This window comes from Scylla paramamosain, chromosome 4 (assembly GCF_035594125.1).
Source record: "Scylla paramamosain isolate STU-SP2022 chromosome 4, ASM3559412v1, whole genome shotgun sequence".
Lineage (NCBI taxonomy): Eukaryota > Metazoa > Arthropoda > Malacostraca > Decapoda > Portunidae > Scylla > Scylla paramamosain.
The window spans coordinates 4,977,501-4,995,879 of NC_087154.1; the positions used below are offsets into that span (position 1 = coordinate 4,977,501).

The 18,379-nt window shown below is 38.6% G+C and overlaps 3 protein-coding genes across 8 annotated transcripts in view; 2 read left to right on the top strand and 1 right to left on the bottom strand.

The window, feature by feature from the left end:
- The window catches only part of LOC135099145 (lysosomal cobalamin transporter ABCD4-like), a 32,491-nt gene extending 23,247 nt beyond the window's left edge, over window positions 1–9,244 (top strand). For both annotated transcript variants that reach the window (XM_064001595.1, XM_064001585.1), the window contains exons 7-14: window positions 957–1,089; window positions 1,581–1,709; window positions 1,852–2,007; window positions 3,823–3,896; window positions 4,195–4,334; window positions 4,948–5,150; window positions 5,589–5,731; window positions 6,115–9,244. In XM_064001595.1, the coding sequence (XP_063857665.1) occupies window positions 957–1,089; window positions 1,581–1,709; window positions 1,852–2,007; window positions 3,823–3,896; window positions 4,195–4,334; window positions 4,948–5,150; window positions 5,589–5,731; window positions 6,115–6,397 (1,261 nt within the window). In that variant the 3' untranslated portion in view covers window positions 6,398–9,244. The remainder of the gene's footprint in view (window positions 1–956; window positions 1,090–1,580; window positions 1,710–1,851; window positions 2,008–3,822; window positions 3,897–4,194; window positions 4,335–4,947; window positions 5,151–5,588; window positions 5,732–6,114) is intronic.
- Window positions 9,245–9,334: 90 nt separating this feature from the next.
- LOC135099148 (RNA-binding protein 48-like) lies at window positions 9,335–10,803 on the bottom strand. Its single transcript, XM_064001605.1, has one exon. It carries the CDS (start codon window positions 10,318–10,320, stop codon window positions 9,427–9,429), a length of 894 nt encoding a protein of 297 aa, XP_063857675.1. The 5' UTR covers window positions 10,321–10,803; the 3' UTR covers window positions 9,335–9,426.
- Window positions 10,804–11,314: 511 nt separating this feature from the next.
- LOC135099157 (c-Myc-binding protein-like) lies at window positions 11,315–16,285 on the top strand. 5 transcript variants are annotated; one of them, XM_064001632.1, is made up of 4 exons: window positions 11,389–11,408; window positions 11,963–12,047; window positions 13,761–13,949; window positions 14,608–16,285. In XM_064001632.1, exons 3-4 carry the CDS (start codon window positions 13,764–13,766, stop codon window positions 14,755–14,757), a joined length of 336 nt encoding a protein of 111 aa, XP_063857702.1. In that variant the 5' UTR covers window positions 11,389–11,408; window positions 11,963–12,047; window positions 13,761–13,763; the 3' UTR covers window positions 14,758–16,285. The 5 variants fall into 5 exon arrangements, with proteins under 5 accessions (XP_063857689.1, XP_063857682.1, XP_063857702.1 ...); XM_064001640.1 differs by lacking the exon at window positions 11,963–12,047 and adding an exon at window positions 12,366–12,576 and having other exon boundaries at window positions 11,401–11,462; XM_064001619.1 differs by lacking the exon at window positions 11,963–12,047 and having other exon boundaries at window positions 11,315–11,408.
- Window positions 16,286–18,379: the final 2,094 nt, after the last annotated feature.

Below are 18,379 nucleotides of genomic sequence, written 5' to 3' on the forward strand. Positions count from 1 at the left end.
AAGCTGTCCATACTAACTACCTTGTATGAGCTCATTCCCCAGTGTGTGTTGTGATGTACTGATGAGTATTGTTGCACATCCCATGATCTGGTACTGCTCTCTTGTTAAAAACTACTGCATGCCATTCCCATGCTATTTAAACCATTCATACAGTGCTTGATTAAATCACTTCATGTCTTTCTGAGGGAGATACAGTTGTGGTCAGTTGAATAACATAGTACATACTACACTTCCACTGTATTTAATATTTTCCTTGTTCTTAAGTCCTCTGATCTACTTGGAATATACCAGTAGTCAGCAGTAAGGAGATTGTCAGCAGATGAGAGAGTTAAAGATTAAGGAAGAACACAAAACAGTGGAAGTGAGTGTGAATAGACTACTTGACTTGTGTTGTGACTGTACCTAATAGTTTATAATATTACTTCCCAAATATACTGGTAATGTAACTAGAGAGTGATGGGTTTTTTTTTTTAATTAATTTACTTATTTTTTTTTTTATGTTGGAGGGACACTGGCCAAGGGCAACAAAAATCCAATAAAAAAATGCCCACTGAAATGCCAGTCCCATAAAAGGGTCCAAAGCAGTAGTCAAAAATTGAAGGATAAGTGTCTTGAAACTTCCCTCTTGAAGGAATTCAAGTCATAGGAAGGTGGAAATACAGAAGCAGGTAGGGAGTTCTAGAGTTTACCAGTTGTAGTGGTTGTCTGTTTGCTCCTTACTGACTGGTGGCCCTCCCAAGACAAAGGAATAGTGAAGGGAATGCTTTTTTTCACACCATTACTTCAGCTCACACATTGATGCATAATTCTTTATATGGATTTTGTAATTTCAAGAAATGTGCTGAAGGGTTTTGGTGTATTTTCATAACTGACTTTACTTTGGATTTTCCTTGCCTTGACCTGTCTTGTTCTCATTTCATCACCACCTGAGGTTGTGTCCCTTTCTCTCCCAACAGCTTCAAGCACATGCAAGTGCGGGTGGATGCTGAGTCCATCGCTTTCCAGGCATCTAGTGCTGTGGAATCCTTCAAGACCAACAACTCTCTGGATAGGCTGATATTAGCACAGCAGAACTTGTTTGACAGGCAGGTGAGTGAGTGTGACTGTGTGTGTGTGTGTGTGTGTGTGTGTGTGTGTGTGTGTGTGTTTGTGTGTGTGTGTGTGTGTGTGTGTGTGTGTGTGTGTGTGTGTGTGTGTGTGTGTGCTTTTACATTTGTATTTTTATAGGATTGACTCAAGCTCATAATGTCTCTTTTTAAGAGCAAACCATCATATTTTTCTTTAAATTTCATGTAATGTTTTGCTAGTGTACATCACTTTCTTGGGTAACACATTCACTGACCTATTACTGTTTTGAAAGTATGTCATTATCTTTCTTTGATTTTATGCTGTGTCCTCTCAATGTTTCATCTTACTGATGTAGGTCATTAATATATACTTTTCTTTTTCTTTTTGTATACCATAATCATTGTATGTGTATGAGTATCTGTCTCTAATAATTGGTTTTAATATTGAAATGTGGTACTGTACTGCATTACAATGTTGAAGCCTCAAACTGTAGAAATACTTTCATCTTGCAGATATTGTTGAACCTGATAGGCAAGTTTTTTGATTACCTGGGCTCCATAGTGTCCTACCTGGCAATTGCTGTGCCTATTTTGGGTGGGAAGTTTGGTGCAGATGAGGACATTTCCCCCATCGTTAGTGCGGTGAGTGGTCAGATTTCCATTGTCAACAAACTTAACTGTGCAAGTCATGGATCAATGTGAATGTTGTGAAAGTGTGAAAATGTATATTCAATCCTGTTTGTGTAAAACAAGGAGAAACAAGCTAATCAGAGTTTTGTTTCAGTATTCATTTGTGTGCATGTACCTGGTGTTCAGTCTCACTTCCCTGATGGACCTCAGTAACCAGGTGGTGCTTCTGTCTGGAGTGACCCACCGTGTTGCCCAGCTGGCAGAACACTTGATGCAGCTGCAGTGTGACTGGGACACCTCTAGCATACAGGTGGTATTTTTTTTTTTTTTTTTTTTTTTTAGCTCTGCAGTTATATAAAGAAAAGGCCTCTTCATATTCTCATATGAGACATCTAGAGCCATAGTGGCAAGTGTGCTAAAGTATAGTTTTGAGTTATAAGGCTTTAAAGTTTCACAAGAGTGTCTTTTCATCATAAGTTGGATTAAGTTAATTATATAACATGTTTATAAAGTATGATTTATAATGAAACAGCACTTTTGTTAAACTTTAAAACCCCATACCTCAAAACTATGTTTTGCTGTATTTACTAATTTATGCAATATATCAAGCAATAGTTATGATACAGTTACTAGATATGCATTACCTTGCTTTTGTTTCTATATTGTAGCAGTACATAAAGAAGTTTTAGGTGAAGAATATTTAATATCATTGCCAGAGTATGTAATCTACAGATTCCATTTACCTAAGTGAAAAACCCAGAGTTGATTTTGAAAAGAACAGACACCAAACTGAGCACACTTATGTATCTTTGATCATGTTTTCACTAATTGTAGGGTATTTTGTAATGCTCTTTGAGGCCATTAGAGTAGTACCTCCTGAGGAAAATTAAGACCCTTGTACAATTGAGAATCTCTCATCTGAAATTCCTGGGACCAAAAGTATTGCAGGTTTTGAATTTTTTCCAGTTTTTAGAATATTTTTATTTGGATTTATAAAAATGAGACAGCTTGGGGATGGCATCCAAGTTTAAACACGATATCCATACACATTTCACAGTATAGTTTGTACATATATCCTGAATGTAGTTTTACAATGGCCACAGAAAATATTGAAGTGTAAATATGACAGCATACCCACAGAATAAAGCTTCAGTGCTCAATTTACAGTAGTGGGAGATATCAAACAGTGGCAAATTGTCACATATGGCAACCCACATGCCCTGAAGATGCTGTGCTCAGTTTTTTAATCACTGAGAGTGAGAATCTAGATTTTAGACTGTTGGGCACAGTGGAGGAAGTTGTCTCTCCTGTGCTCCCTTGCCCATTTCCCCCTTGCTGCTATCTTTTCATTTCATCACTCACATTTCATTCCCCTTATATTATAATGGGTCCTAGCAAGCTTAATAACAAAGAGAAGAGTGTTTTATGGCCTTTGTTTGAGAGACTGGAAGGAAGGTAGGAAGATCAGAGACAGCCATGATGCAGGTGGCAAAGGCTGCACTGGTGCTGGAAACAATTGCCACTCTTGAGAGAAAGAAAGGTGTTGGGCAATAAAGGAAGACAGATACAGGAATAGTAAGCTGTATGCCTTGTGAAAAGTGAGTTGCTACGCCCTCTTTCTCTCGGTCAGAAGAGGCTTGTGAGCTGCAGGGCAACAGGGAGTGACAGCTGTTCCAAGTGCTAGTACAGCCTTCACTATCCAAATGACAGCTGCTTCTGATCTTCCTTTCAGTCTGATAATTACTGATTCCCTCTTGAACAAATGCCATCACAACACTCTTTTCTTCGTTGTTAAGCTTGCTGGGACTCATTATAGTGTAAGAAGTATTAAATGTTAGTGAAGAAATGATAAGGTCGTGGTAAGGGGGAAATAAGCAGGGAAGCATGGGGGACATCTCCTCCCACTGTGCCTGACAGAGTTGCCATGGATGATAATTTGCCCCTTTTTGATACCTTCCATGGTAGTAAATTGAGCATTGGAGCTTTGGTTTATGGGCATGCTGATGGGTTTACAATTGGTCTTTTTTTTTTTTTTTTTGCAGTGATGTGTTATGACCCCATTAAAAACTTTCTGATTTTGGAATTTTGGATAAAATATTCTTAACTGTGCCATATCTTTTCACAGGCATGTTCCTCCTTCACTAACATCATCCACAACATGCGCCGCCATCCAGGCTGCAACTCCTCCAGTGAGGCAAGGTGAGGCACCACTTTGATCTACATAGCTTGTTCTTATGAAACCTGTTAAGTCAGGAGATACTGTGTAATTATTTTCTGAGTAGGCAGATCATGCTCTTACCTCATATGCTTTCCAAACAAAGATATACTGGAATTATTAACTTGATAGATTAGTTTTTGTCCAATCTATGGATAAAAACTGTTTAGAGGCCATGACTACCTTCAAATTATGGTAACATGATGCCTAGATACCACAAGAATTTGTATTTATTACTGCTCAGTTTAATGTGCAGAAAGATATCATCTCTGTTATGCACAGCAAGCATCTGTTGGAGTCACCTTCTGAGAATGAAAGTGAAGTCACCACCATTGATGGGGATCAGACATCGCTGAGTGTTGCCTTCATCCTGCGTGATGTTGATATCTGTCCTCCAGGGTCCAGTCAGCTTCTTGTGACTAGTGAGTATTGAGAACCATATATTAAGCCTTCATTCTGTGTCAAGCTACATTATAGAATACATCAGAAAATCAAGGGCAAAAGATTATTAAGAACAATTTTTCATTGTAGTTTATAATTTACAAATGTAATCAATCCTGATACCTATTTTTTTGTCTCAAGAATGGGTAGCTATGAAAAGAGTTTCCTCTTGCTCTTGTCCATATACTCTAAATTTGCACACTCCATCCCTTTCAGTCTACTACCTCTCCCATCTTTTTTCAAGTATTCTGATACTTTGTCTCCCCATTTTGTAGTTGTCTTGCATACACACTCAGCATCTTCATTTCTTTCCTTTCTTTACATTTTTATCATTTGCTGCATTTGGTATACTTTTCTATATGAGGTTAAAAATTAATTGAATGTAGATTTAGTAATTGCAAATAAATGTAGCTATACAAACCTGGTCTATAAAAATATTCATGTATAGATGGATAAATAGCTCATTGAGTGACTACTTTACAATTATCGGAGAATTTTATGTTATATTGGGGAATTTTGTCTTGTGGTGTACAATATTTTAATCAAATAGGAAGGAATGATTAGCACCCTTGTATTCTTTCGTCCTCTGGTCAGACCTGCACCTGGATGTTGTGAGGGGAGAGAATCTACTCATCATGGGCCCCAGCTCCTCAGGCAAGTCCAGTGTGCTGCGTGTGTTGCGGGGTCTGTGGCCAGCCACTCGGGGAACAGTGGCCCATGATTTCCCTCCTGGACCCAAGACTGTTCTCTTCCTGCCACAGAAGCCTCTCCTCACCAATGGCTCTTTGATAGAGCAGGTAAGTGATTGGCCCACTATCAACAGGATAATGCATAGAGATGGACAAGCATTAACAGGTTTCTTATTTGCTAAAGATACAGTGCATTGATTGAAGAAATAGTCTGATGCTGTGAAACAATGTCCACCAGAGAAGTTAATGGGGCAGTATTGTGCTTATAGAACTAACATGATTCCACACACATACTGAAAGGATTAATTTCATATGTATGGAATTAAACTTATATGAAGGACTGTTGATATAGATGTAATAATATGAATGTGCCATAATATGTGATGTGCAGGTTGAAAATCTATGAATGATATGTGACATCTGGATGTCAGTTGATTAATGGATTATGTATAGATTAGAGAAACTCCTGATATATTATTCATCAGGTGATCTACCTTTAGTGTGTGTATGAATTACTAAAAGACTTCTTCATATATTTTCCATCAGGTGATTTACCCACTGAGGCTGGATCCACATCACCCCTTGACAAGGGAAGCCTGTGATGAGATTACAGAGCTGTTAAACACGCTCCATCTGCAGGGACTCCTCAGTCGTACAGGAGACCTTTACACTGACCCTAACTGGAACTGGTGAGGATTTCTTGCCTTAAGCTAATGAGCTCTTTTAGTTTCTGAGTTTATATCCTTGAATTTGTCATAGTACATATTCTTTGAACTTTTTTTAAAAGGAATATTTGAACTGCATAATCTCTCTCTCTCTCTCTCTCTCTCTCTCTCTCTCTCTCTCTCTCTCTCTCTCTCTCTCTCTCTCTCTCTCTCTCTCTCTCTCTCTCTCTCTCTCTCTCTCTCTCTCTCTCTCTCTCTCTCTCTCTCTCTCTCTCTCTCTCTCTCTCTCTCTCTCTCTCTCTCTCTCTCTCAGTGTGTGTGTGTGTGTGTATATATTTGTAAGTACTAAGGAATAATTTGGGAAGCATAAAGGTGAAGGTCAGAGACTAAGTATTTCTGTGTGGCAGGAATGATGCGCTGTCACCCGGGGAAATGCAGCGAGTGTCTTTTCTTCGGCTGCTGTACCACTGCCCACAGTTTGCTCTTCTAGATGAGGCTACCAGTGCTTTGAGCTTGGATGTTGAGGAACAGGTGTACAATGCCTGCTTGGCACGTAACATCACTCTGGTCAGTGTGGGCCACAGGCACTCACTTTTCAAGTACCACACCACCCTGCTTACCCTGGATGGAGCAGGAGGGTGGAGTAAGGAACCAATCACAAATCCTGCTGCTGATGAATCTGCTCAGTGATTTATTTCTTAGCCTTTTCTTTTAATAATCAAGATGCATCTCAAGGACAGATTAATTACACACCGGTGCTATCACTACTCTTAGCCTTTGTAGAATGTGCCTTGGTAGTACCACAAAAATTATTTTAGCTCCTCATCTGTATCCTTTTAGCTCAAAACATAAGCTGTATGGGCACTTAGTGTCATATGAATAGACTAGTATATAATAAATAGATGTGATTTGATACTTGTGTGTGTGTGTGTGTGTGTGTGTGTGTGTGTGTGTGACTGACAATGAGAGTGTGTATTTGGGTGGGTGGCTTCTTGGTAACTCTACTAGTGGGGCATGTCACTGTGGTGTACGGATGTATTGATTGGTTGGTGACATGTATTCTAGACTTGCCTAAATGTATTTTTATTAATTATTTATTTATTTTCTTTCACAAAGTTGAACCTTTAAACAAGTAATATCCTTGGAATGAACAGGTTGATATGTAGAACTTTAGGTTGAATTTGTTTGGTGCTGGCTGCTTGTCAATTTTTTTTCTTTATTGTTTCATTTAATAAACTTCTGGGAAGAAATATCCTGGACTTAAGCACAATGCATATATTATCAGGAAACAAAAAAAAAAAAAAAAAAAAAAAAAAAATGTAATTTTATGAATCTTAGTTTGATAGTGTGAAGATGAATAAGCCAGTATTGAGTGACAAGAAGTACTTACTTGAAGTAGAACCCATTGGTCACAACTTTAGATTTATTACAATCTGTATTACTATTGAAATTAAAGCTACTGTGATGTAATATTTGTACAGAAACCTGCAAACTAATTTGCATTTAAAACTTTATTTATTTTATTTTATTTTATTATTTTTTTTGAGAGATTGTTTACAAAGATCCAGTACCATATGATTGTAGTGCAGGTGTCTTGTCCTGACTAGCCTCTCTGAGGGGGATCTCTTCTCATTTATTGATAGATAATGAGACAAATATAATTTTCAGAAGCAATTTTTTTTCTCATCTATTATGAAGGACATGTTCATACTTTTGTAGATTTTTATGTATGTTTAAACGCAAACCAGAATGTTTGGCAGGTATATATATATATATATATATATATATATATATATATATATATATATATATATATATATATATATATATATATATATATGAACACATATTGAATGTCATTCTGTTTTTAGTTACTTTACTCATGCAATAATAGTCTACCATGAAGATTAACTATATTTTCATATTTACAAGTAACTTTTAAATGCCAGTGATACTGAGGATTTCATGCAATTTTTAATGCTTAAGTTGCAAACATCAGTAATACTGGATGATGCATTATAAGGCCTTTTATTCTTGTTTTGTTTTATTTCTTTATCTTACTGAATACATTTATTTATCAGCACTGGAAGTGACTGTACAGAGCCTGTGCAGGGAGCTACTTTTTCATGGACCAAGGACAGAGCTTTATGAAAATACACAAATAGATATTACAGACTGTGTTAGCTCTTCTATAAGTCATTCCACAAGCCATTGTATATATTTTCAGTCACTTTCTCATTTGTGCTGAAGTTCATATCTCATGCTGTATAGACACTATTTTATGTGTATGTAACTGAACCATATGTAAATAGGGAATCTTTCTAAGCAAAGTATATTTTACTATATATTTTTTACATTTCAAGCAAGATAATTTTTAGACCAAGCTTTTGTTTATCTATTTGTTTATTTTTTGTGACACACAACAAGTAATTCATGTCCACTTGTATTAATTCTGTTGTGATTGTACAAGGAGCTTTATTAATGTGTTTGTTGTGTTAAATCTGGCATTACAAATTTTATGTAATTTCAAAGAAGGAACAAATATGAAATGACAGTTTGGATATTGATGGACTGAATTATGAAGGAACAGTTTTGCATTCAATTTCTGAGCTCTGGATTGGCAAGGAGGGCTTCATTCTCTCTCTCTCTCTCTCTCTCTCTCTCTCTCTCTCTCTCTCTCTCTCTCTCTCTGCAGAGAAAATGCCAGCAGTGTTTCCTCAAAGTAAAAATTTGTCATTTGATCAAATTCAGTTTCTAGGAGCTTTGTTTTAAAATTATTTTTATTATTATTTATTTTTCATTCAGTATTGTTTCTCAAGCATTTGAAGTAGTTGTGTCTCTCCTACATATTTTTAAGTCTGTACTTGTTTGTTTGTTCATCATGGAGATGTAGCTCAATATATTTAGCAATCTTAAAATCATCTTTTTCTTTTTTTGAGAAATTGTTAGTTGCAATTCCCACACAGTGTTCATGCTTTATGTTACAAAATCTCTTGAGGACAAAGAAAAATCTACCTCTTCCACAATTCTGTTGAACTGAATGAGGATACAATTATACATAGGGATGAGATTACTTGCAGGTTCATTAATGTAATTTCAGGACAGAAGTTATTGAAAGGATTGATAAAGTAGAGGAATGAGTGAAAGATGTGAATAAGAAATTAATATTTTTAGAATGAGGAATTGTGTGTATGTATGCACATTAACCTACTTGTAAAGTGGATTTGAGCTCAGCTAACTTTGTGCTGTCTTCTTCAGATCACCTTTGAGTAGGTGATGCCCACATGTGTATTGGACAGGGTGCTTGTCTCACACAACTTAAGAGGTCTTGGGTTCAAATTCCTTACTCAGTGAAGAGAATTTGGGCTCTCCTCATGCAGCAGAAAATGTATAAAGAATGTAAGCTGTGAACTTAAGTGACTGTCCATCATGGTGAGATAGATGTGTGGTGTAATCTGCTTGACTGCTGGGGGATTCATCTGTTCTGCAGATGAATCCTATAGTCTGATAATGAGTTTTGAATAAATTATTTTCTCATATCACTTTTGCCTCTAGCCTGGCTTCATTCATTCATTTTCCTGACATGACTCACTAGAGTGTGATATTCTGGTTAATAACACAAAATAATGCTGGAATAACAACTTTTTCAAATTAGAATAATATTAAATTAAAAATTTTACTTATTTTTTTTACATTCATAAGATAATACACACTGTACATTATTCTTGCTTATATGACAGTAAGTTTTTGTTTCCAAAAAGCTTAATTTTTTTCTTAGTTGTCATACATGTTTCAATAGATCTTTTGTCTCTCCTATCAATATTCCCACACACATCTTGGCTTACATTGCATGGTTCGGAAGTTCTCTTTTCACTACCATTGTTCAGATTTGCATTACTCACAGATGTGGCAGTAGCAGTTTCATCTGAAAGATTCTCTGAGCAAACCTGACTAGTGTGTGATTTGTCCCCTGAGGCTGCACCACTGTCACCCTTTCCCTCAGAACATTCCCCACTGTTGGTCAGGTGGGAATCCTCCACTCGAGGATGGAGTCTGTCCATGTTTTCCTGCCTAAGGTCTGGCCTGAGTTGGTTCATGTATCGCATGGCTGTGGGTGGCATCAGTCTTCTCTTCCGGACGTGGCTCACAGCAACAGGATCTTGCTGGTGCCTTGTGAGAGCTGCTACACTCTTCCGCCTCTCCTGCAGCTTCTCTCTCGTCTCCTCCACAGTCTCCAGTTCAGGGGCATAGCACACATGGAGGACTTGGCCGTAGAAAGACTTCCCATCCAGCTGTCTTTTTGCGAATCTGGCGTTTTTTAGCCATCTGTACTTGATTAAATAAACTTCCACGTAGTCCTCATGGGGGTACTCTGGCAGCAAGTGTATGTACTCGAGATCACCGTAACGCTGGCACAACATTTCTATCTCCTGGCAGATTTTGATGGCCGGGACACCGTTGACGATAAGGTACTTAGACTCATCGTTGACAGTGTAGACGCGCACAGCAGTCAGCTTCCGCCCCTGCCTGTACCGGGCTCGGGTGACGCACAACTCTAGTTGCTCGTGGTGGGGAAGCTTCTTCACGGGGATGTCTGGTGTTTGAAGGGCCATGGCGTGGTCTCTGCTATCCCTTATGTACTCCAAGCTGTGTGACTGCCTTTAACAAACATCCTCGCAAACTCGCGATCGGAATTCTTGCCTGAGATAACTCTGACCTGAGGCAGCAGTACAGAACAGTTCACCGCAAGGAAGCTTAAAGGAAGTCTATGTTTTAGTTTCCTTGGTTCCGCGTCTCAGCTCTGAGCTTGGGTTGCTCGTTTGTTTACCTCCATCAGCTGTTAAAAGGTTGCCATAACGACTATAATGCTGTCGTTTTTGTCACATCTTTTTCGTGTCTTTTCATACCTTTTCATGTTTTATTTAATTTTTCTTTATGCATATTGTGCTCCATATCATATACAATTGTGCTGTTGACTTGTAAAGCTATTATTTCTTAAAATTCCCCCACTTGCAAAACCACTCACTATTTAAACTGCCAGTTATATTTTATATTCTTCCTGGAATTGTATGTAGATACCGATACCCAATCTATCCATCGTTTATTGGACAATATGAATCGGGTGATTTATTTATTTATTTTTTTTGCTTTGTAGAAAAAAATAAATAAATAAATAAAAATAGAAAAAAAAAATGCTATTAGTAGTTAACGGTTATTTGAATCATAAGTATTTTTCCGCACCTCATGCACTCTTTAATAATCCAATAACACAAAAAAAATCCCATGTTCAACTGTACTGTGGATTTGAGCTGCCTCCTATTATGTTTTTATCTAGCTGTATATTATTTCTAGATATCTAATCCCGTAGTACACTATCACAGAGTTTCAGATAGTAGTTTTCTTCCTTCACAACATATTTTGGATACATAATCCTCAAACAACACCATTAATTATTCTTTTTTATGCAGAAAAGAAGAGGATGAGAAAACATGAAGGGAAAGAGATGAAAAATAGCGTTTAGAAAGAGGAAGATACATCGAATTACTATGTGATGCTTAAATTAGTGATTCTAGTTATTTTTTCTCATTAGTTAGGTCTTGGTTTTACTATTAACAGTATTTTTTAGGCAGCGGATCCCTGATTGGTCGTCCCATCACAACACAGCACCACCGCCAGCATGGACAGGACGAGTAGCATCAAGGTTCGTTCCGCCCGTCCTCTACCTCCTTCTGCCTTATCAGTACCAGTAGTAGTGGTAATAGTAAATGTAGAGTAAGAGTAGTGATGGTGGTGGTAGTAGCCAGTGATTCAAGTTACAGAGAAGTGTAGAGTAGTTGGTGAGGTGGTCCATAGTTGCTCTTATTCAAAAAGGTTGTAATCCGGGCAAGGCGCATCCTGTCCGGGTCATTGAAGATCTGCGTGGTGTTAGGGTTAATATGTAAGTGTCCTGAACGTTGTGCTGCTATCATCGTGCTACTTGACTGTTAAGAGACTACGTGGCAGTCAGGGAAGTACAAAATTCAGTCTCGGCCGAGGATGTCAAGCTGATAGCCGTGCTTCAGTCTCGGCCACGTAACAGTGAAGGGCTTCACAAAATTTGGACCTTAGTTTATCAATTACCGGGCACAGACTTCATTTCTTGGCAAAATTTGACGCTTTTTCAAATCTTGATGACAAAATAAAGAGATTAGCAGTGAAATTAAATTAAGTTATCAATAGCGGCGCCTTATTCATGCCATTGCCGTCCCTCTCCAGGACAAGCATGCTTATGGACCTGGTGGAAAAGCCGTGTTTTAGGATGAGGGAGGCCAAATTTGGACATTCATGATAAAAAAAAAAAGTAAGGATGATATGCCATATTTTGAAAACTGGTGATATTTCTAGCCTAACCTAATTTTACCTAACCTAACCAATCCAGGGGAAGTCTTTGCCTCTACTGGACCCCCCACTTAAGGACACTAACCTAACCTAACCAGGGGGCAAAGGACCTCCCACCTTAAATACACTAACCTAACCTGGAATGGTGCTTTGCCCTTACCCCCTTCAACTCTCCCTTAAGGATACTAACCTAACCCAACCTGACCTAAATAAGGGTTTTTGCCCCGTCTTGGACCCTTCCTTAAGGACACTAACTTAATCTAACTGTAAACCTTAATAGGAAGCGGAACGTAATGAGTACGATGCTACAACCTTCAGTCCCTGGTGACCATGACTATAGCTACAGTATGCTAACAGTTTGAGTGTTGAGAATGTCATGAACTGATGTTGCCAACAGACGGGTAAGATTCATACGTGTGGTTCCAGAGTGCCACACTTGTCAATTACCCGGAGAGCAATGTTTGCCTTCTGATGACCATGTTGCTGCCAAGGTAACCAGCATGGACAGATACGAGGCACACACACACACACACACACACACACACACACACACACACACACACACACACACACACACACACACACACACACACACACACACACACACACACACACAGTATCAAATTTTAAGACACTTCCATATGGTTAATATATACTTAAGATAGTATGTATGTTAATATACAAGTTAGTATGTATATAATGTGAACTTTCAGCTATAAGGCTACAAGATAAACCAATGATTATTATTATTATTATTATTATTATTATTATTATTATTATTATTATTATTATTATTATTATTATTATTACTGTTACACACACACACACACACACACACACACACACACACACACACACACACACACACACACACACACACACACACACACACACACACACAGTAGAAGCTATTGAAGTGAGGAGCATACATTTTTTGAGAAGACCAAATAACATAGATATAGGGACAAGAGAACACAAATGTACTTCCTGTCCTATATTATTTTACTATAACTAACACACACACACACACACACACACACACACACACACACACACACACACACACACACACACACACACACACACACACACACACACACTTACTATATTGCTCCTTCAAGAGATTTTAAAAGAAGAGGCATTGAAGTAGATTCTGTAAAGACTAGAAACAACATTATCTGATGATCTTATGGTACAAATGTATAGTGTGTGTCATCTGTCTTTGAATACATCTAGCTAGTTGTCAGGAAGAGGTGTCAGGTATAAATGAATAGAACATATCCATTGGAGAGTTCTTCAGGATGGCTTGAGGCTCTGTAAAGGCATCTGTCAAAAATCTGCCTTCATCACCTTAGGCAGGGGTTAAACAACTAAGTGTAACTCTAAGAGGCTGACCACCTAAGCCTCATTGGGAGACTTCAAGACACTTCAGTAATTTTGGATAGTTCTTTTGTCTCTACTCTCTGGGGACTGGCACTTTCATTAGGCAATTTTTTCTGCGTTTTTGTTGCTAGAGACCCTGTTACATAGAAAAAAAAGAAGAGGAGTTACATCATGTGCCTACTGGTGTTAGAGGCTGAGATCATTAAAAAAATGGTAAAAACACATGTATAGGTATATTTCACTAACTGATTAGTTGATCAGTTAGAGAAAAGAACCTCTAACCCTTTTGCAGAGCATGGATTCTGAACGTGAGAAGTTCCGCACTTACATCGAGAAGACAGGAGTGATGTCTGCACTCACTGATGCATTGGTGCAGCTGTATGAAGAGCAGGAGAGGCCGTCGGATGCCCTTGGCCACATCAAGAAGACCCTAGGCTCCTTCACTCCCTCCATCCAACACTGCCACATGCTGGAGGAAAAGGTGACTAGCTGAGAAAAACAGAGTTTTATCTGATAAGTTAGATTATGCTCATTTCTTCCCTATATGGCTGTTTTAGTCTTCAAGTGTTGTGCGACTTCATATGCAGGACACCACTTGTTGGAACTTATAAGGCTTGATAGATGCTGCCTCTGATGTGTTATGTTCATAAGGAGTTACTGTAAAATGGTGGCATTATATATAGTGAAATTTATTTATTTACTTTTATTTGATTTAATTTTATTTTATATATTATTTTTTTGTGTGTAAGAAGTACTGCCCAAGGGCAAAAAAATATGTATAAAAAGGGCAAAGGATGCATGTGAAGTCTTGAATAGCATCTTGTTCTTTCTGTGGTGCCGTGTTAACAGGTCATGAACGATTCCACATGCAGACAGGATTTGGTTAATGCAGGTTTTAGTTCAGTCGCCTAATTGCTGCAGTTCTCCTTAACACGAAATTGTGTGAGGTGAAAATGAGTCAAGACTTGGTAAGAATGAAATATGAGCAGGTCCTACAGCTCATTAAACTCATATCAGTCAGTTCTTGAGTTCATGATTGGCATTCCTGTAGTATGGTGACCATCTTGTCTTGCTACTCAGACATTCTCCTCATCACTGACTCTGTACTTATTCTAAAATTTTTTCCTTTGCCACTGCAGGTGAAGGAGCAGGAAGCCATCATTGAATCCCAGCGCACGCAGATCAATGACCTCATGGGGGAGGTCACGAACCTGCGAGACCTTCTGGCACATGTGGAGGGCCGGGGGGAGGCCACCAAGACCCCCAGTGAGACCCCTCGCACCTCCTGAGTCCTGAGTCCTGAGTCTTGCAGCACTTCTTGTCCCACCATCACTGTTGGGAATGGAAGAGAGTGTCTAGTCTTAAGAATGTCTTCTTTTCACTACTACTTCTACTTAGCTTTTTACACCAAATAGAACAGGTCTATCCATATCAGATTTTTTTTATTATATCTTGTAAGTTTTTCTTTTTGCCAGAGAGTGGTGGTGTTGTTGGGTGTTGGAGTTGGTGGTGAAGTTAGTGCAACATGCTTTTCCTTTTATATTTTTCCTGATGCTATATATATTATAGAAGCCTCTTCCTCACAAGAGGTGAACTGACTGTCATGTCCTCCACACATGTATGTTGTCTCTCTATGTTTCATTATAGCTAAACATAATCTTAGCCTGACCAGATGGTTACAGCAGAGATCACTTTCCCTGTCCAAGTAAGAATTGAGAAGACAGACCACTTGAACACACTCAAATTTACTGACACCTGCCTCTTTTTGTTTCCATTGTGGAATGCTGTACTTTTCTTTTCCACTGCAGTGTTAGTCAGTCAACCATCACCATCCCTCATGTTTTACTTCAGTGTTATTCAGTCAGTCAGTCTGCAGCACAAGTAGAGTACAGTCACAAAAGCCATGTCATCAAGAGGCTTGTCAGCCTAGCTGTAGATGATTGAGGAATAAGATAAATGTAGAATACCTCAGTATTGAGAGCTCTTGATGTGTTATGTGTGCACATGAAAGCTTACACACACACACACACACACACACACACACACACACACACACACACACACACACACACACACACACACACACACACACACACACACACACACACTTTAAAAGCTGTACACTGCCTCAAGAAAAGTCAGAGATGTTGTAGTTTTCCATTGTGAACAGTCTGTATCCTGTCACTGCTGCCAGTCTCCTCATTTGGGCCAGCAAAACTTAAGAGGCTCCTTAATCTGCAAAAAAGGGATGTGACAGTTCCAGTGGGTTTTGATAGAAGACGTGTCACATATTTCTGAAATTAAGATGAAATTCCTTATCAGTATGTGATATTTTGCTCTGTCTGTTACAGAGCTGAAGGAAAGCTTAGTAATTATTTTCTTAATTAATTTTTTATCATAAAAGCAAAATCTTAAAAAAAAAAACATTAAAAGTGTTTTTGCCTTCAGCTTTTCATTCCAAAAAATTTAGAATGTATTTTTATATTATTTATTTCTAAATTTGTATCTATTTTTTTTACTTACTATTTACTCCAGAAGAGCTAAACAAAGTGAATGAAAGCATGTCATTGTTTCCTGAAATATATATTTAACAGTTTTCATAGAAAAAGCATCTTATTTTATATTTCTATATTATTTGTTCATTTGTTTCTATATTTATTATGTTCCTGATTTTTTTTCCTGCCCTCATGGTGTCCATGGATGTAATTTGTGCAATCCCAGCAGACTATGAACCTTCACCCCGCACCATTAGAAAGATGGAGTCGTATTTTTATATGCCATTATAAAAATAGTAATAAAAGTTCTCCAGTGCTGAAATGTATATTTGATTTATTACTCACAGATGGCCTGAAGGTAATCAAGCAAAAGAAGGAATCACAGACAAAGAAACTACATCACTGACCCATATGGATACTGAATGTGAATCATATAATGGTGTGTGACAGCTGTCAAAAATGCTGTGGTAGGGATGTTCAGAAATAAAGCAGAACCTGATTGTAGGTATATTGTAGAAGAATGCTGTCCTTAATGTTGAAAATGTGCTGTGCTGTAAGAGATGAGGTAAAGGCCTGGCTGTCAGCAACACTATCCCACAAATGTCCCACTTTGCTGCAATCCCACAAATATCCAGCTTAGCAGCCAGGTGGCCTCAGAGCAGGCAGGAAGACTAATCATTATCCAGGAACTGCCAAAGAGGCCAAAACTCCTGTAACAACACCCTAAGGTAGCAGTGACAATATAACATTGCTATTGTGGCAATTAACAGTCCCTGGCAAGAGCCTAAACATCCTGATCATATATGTAAAAAAAAAAAAAAAAAGAAAAAAAAAATCATTACGTACATTACAATCTTTGACCATTTTGGCTTGAATTTGTGCCTTTCAAGGGAAGGGCTCTCCTCCTGGTGGTTCTGGTGTAAGTGCCTCAGTTGATGTGGTGCATCTATCCTTTTGAGTTCTCAAACCTGGACCCAGTTCACAGTGGTGCTGGTTCATTCTGATGTCCATAGGCATGGAGTAAATTCCAGCCACTCCTATCTACTCTAACTGGATATTGTTGGTGTTAGCAGACCTCAACCTCTGTATTGATTTATTCTAGGTGTTGGTGGCCTGATCTTGCATGCATTCATCTAATGAAGATCCAGTCTGTCAAGCTTTACCAGGTTTCTTGGCCACCACAAACATCCTGGCACATCATCCTGTGGCCTCCCTGGCAGTCAAGGGCTAGGTGACTCCTCTTTTGACATCATCACTGGGGTGCTGTTTGACTTCTATCTCCCAATGTCTGGAGACTGAATTAATGATGTGGCATGCATATGGCTTTGAGCTGGGAGCCAGATGGATCCATTGAGAGAACCCTTCTATCTCTGATAGTGAGTAGTGGTCTGTGTTAAAAGTTGATGCAGAGAAGTTGGCAAGTAGCCAGACCTGCAGCCTTGGTGCATTCTCCTCTACTCTTAGAAATGGCATGACTGGAGCATATAATATTATTATGTCAAGGCTGAGTTGCTCCTGCCCACCTGCTGTTTGGCCATGATGGTGTGGGGTGGAGGGAGAGGGAAGGATGCATGCACCAATCCAAGGTCCTTGCTTGCAGTAAGGAACAGATACAGTTGTCTTGCTGGCTGAAGCATCCTACATAGAGTGGCCCTGGGAGGTGATGAGATAGGACATAGCTTCTAGGGTGGACAGCTGGATAGTCATCTCTTGGTGCCCTATGATGAGTCTGGCCTGTACATATTTGTATCATTTGCCAGATGACCAGCTCAGCAGGGACCCACACAGTGCCTGCATAATTTCTGGTCTCTCTTTAATTTCTGAATATGGCACAGAAAATCTTGTATTACTCAGTGACAAATAACACAATCTTCCAGGCAACACTGGCACTCAGCTGTTCCCTTTACTACGTTGAATATACCAAAACATTTTTTTTTTTTCTAAACTAAATTCCACATCTTGTTCTTTCCTAAATCAGTCTTCATGATGTTAGGTATTCTGCATCATATCTTGATTGTTTCCTTCCTCCCAGCTGTTAACTGAACAAGCCTTGTCTGCCCTTTTATGAAGTATAGATTACATGTATGGGGGAACCCTTCACTCATACAAGCTTACTAAATAGGTAGTCAAAAGCCTTGTTCTCATGCCCTATGAATTGCTTTCTCTGTTTTAAAACATAAGAACTTAAGAAAATAAGTAATGCTGCAAGAAGCCATCAGGCCTACATGTGGCAGTCCTGCATGAAACATATCTACCTATTTCCTCCTTTCATCCTCATCATAAATTTGTCTAATGACTCAGTACTAACAACCTGATTACTGAGTCTGTTCCATTTATCTACCAGTGTTTGAAAGCCTTCTCATCTCTTTTTAGATTTTTATGAAGCTTGAACCCATAATTTCTTGTCCTATCCAGA

Excerpts from the sequence above, each read along its gene's own strand:
- LOC135099148 (XM_064001605.1), bottom strand. The coding sequence starts at position 10,320 with ATGGCCCTTCAAACACCAGACATCCCCGTGAAGAAGCTTCCCCACCAC.
- LOC135099157 (XM_064001612.1), top strand. The coding sequence starts at position 11,385 with ATGGACAGGACGAGTAGCATCAAGGTTCGTTCCGCCCGTCCTCTACCT. Across the intron at positions 11,463-13,760 it reads TATCAGTACCAGTAGTAGTG|AGCATGGATTCTGAACGTGA; the intron begins GTAATAGTAAAT and ends ACCCTTTTGCAG. Across the intron at positions 13,950-14,607 it reads GCCACATGCTGGAGGAAAAG|GTGAAGGAGCAGGAAGCCAT; the intron begins GTGACTAGCTGA and ends TTGCCACTGCAG.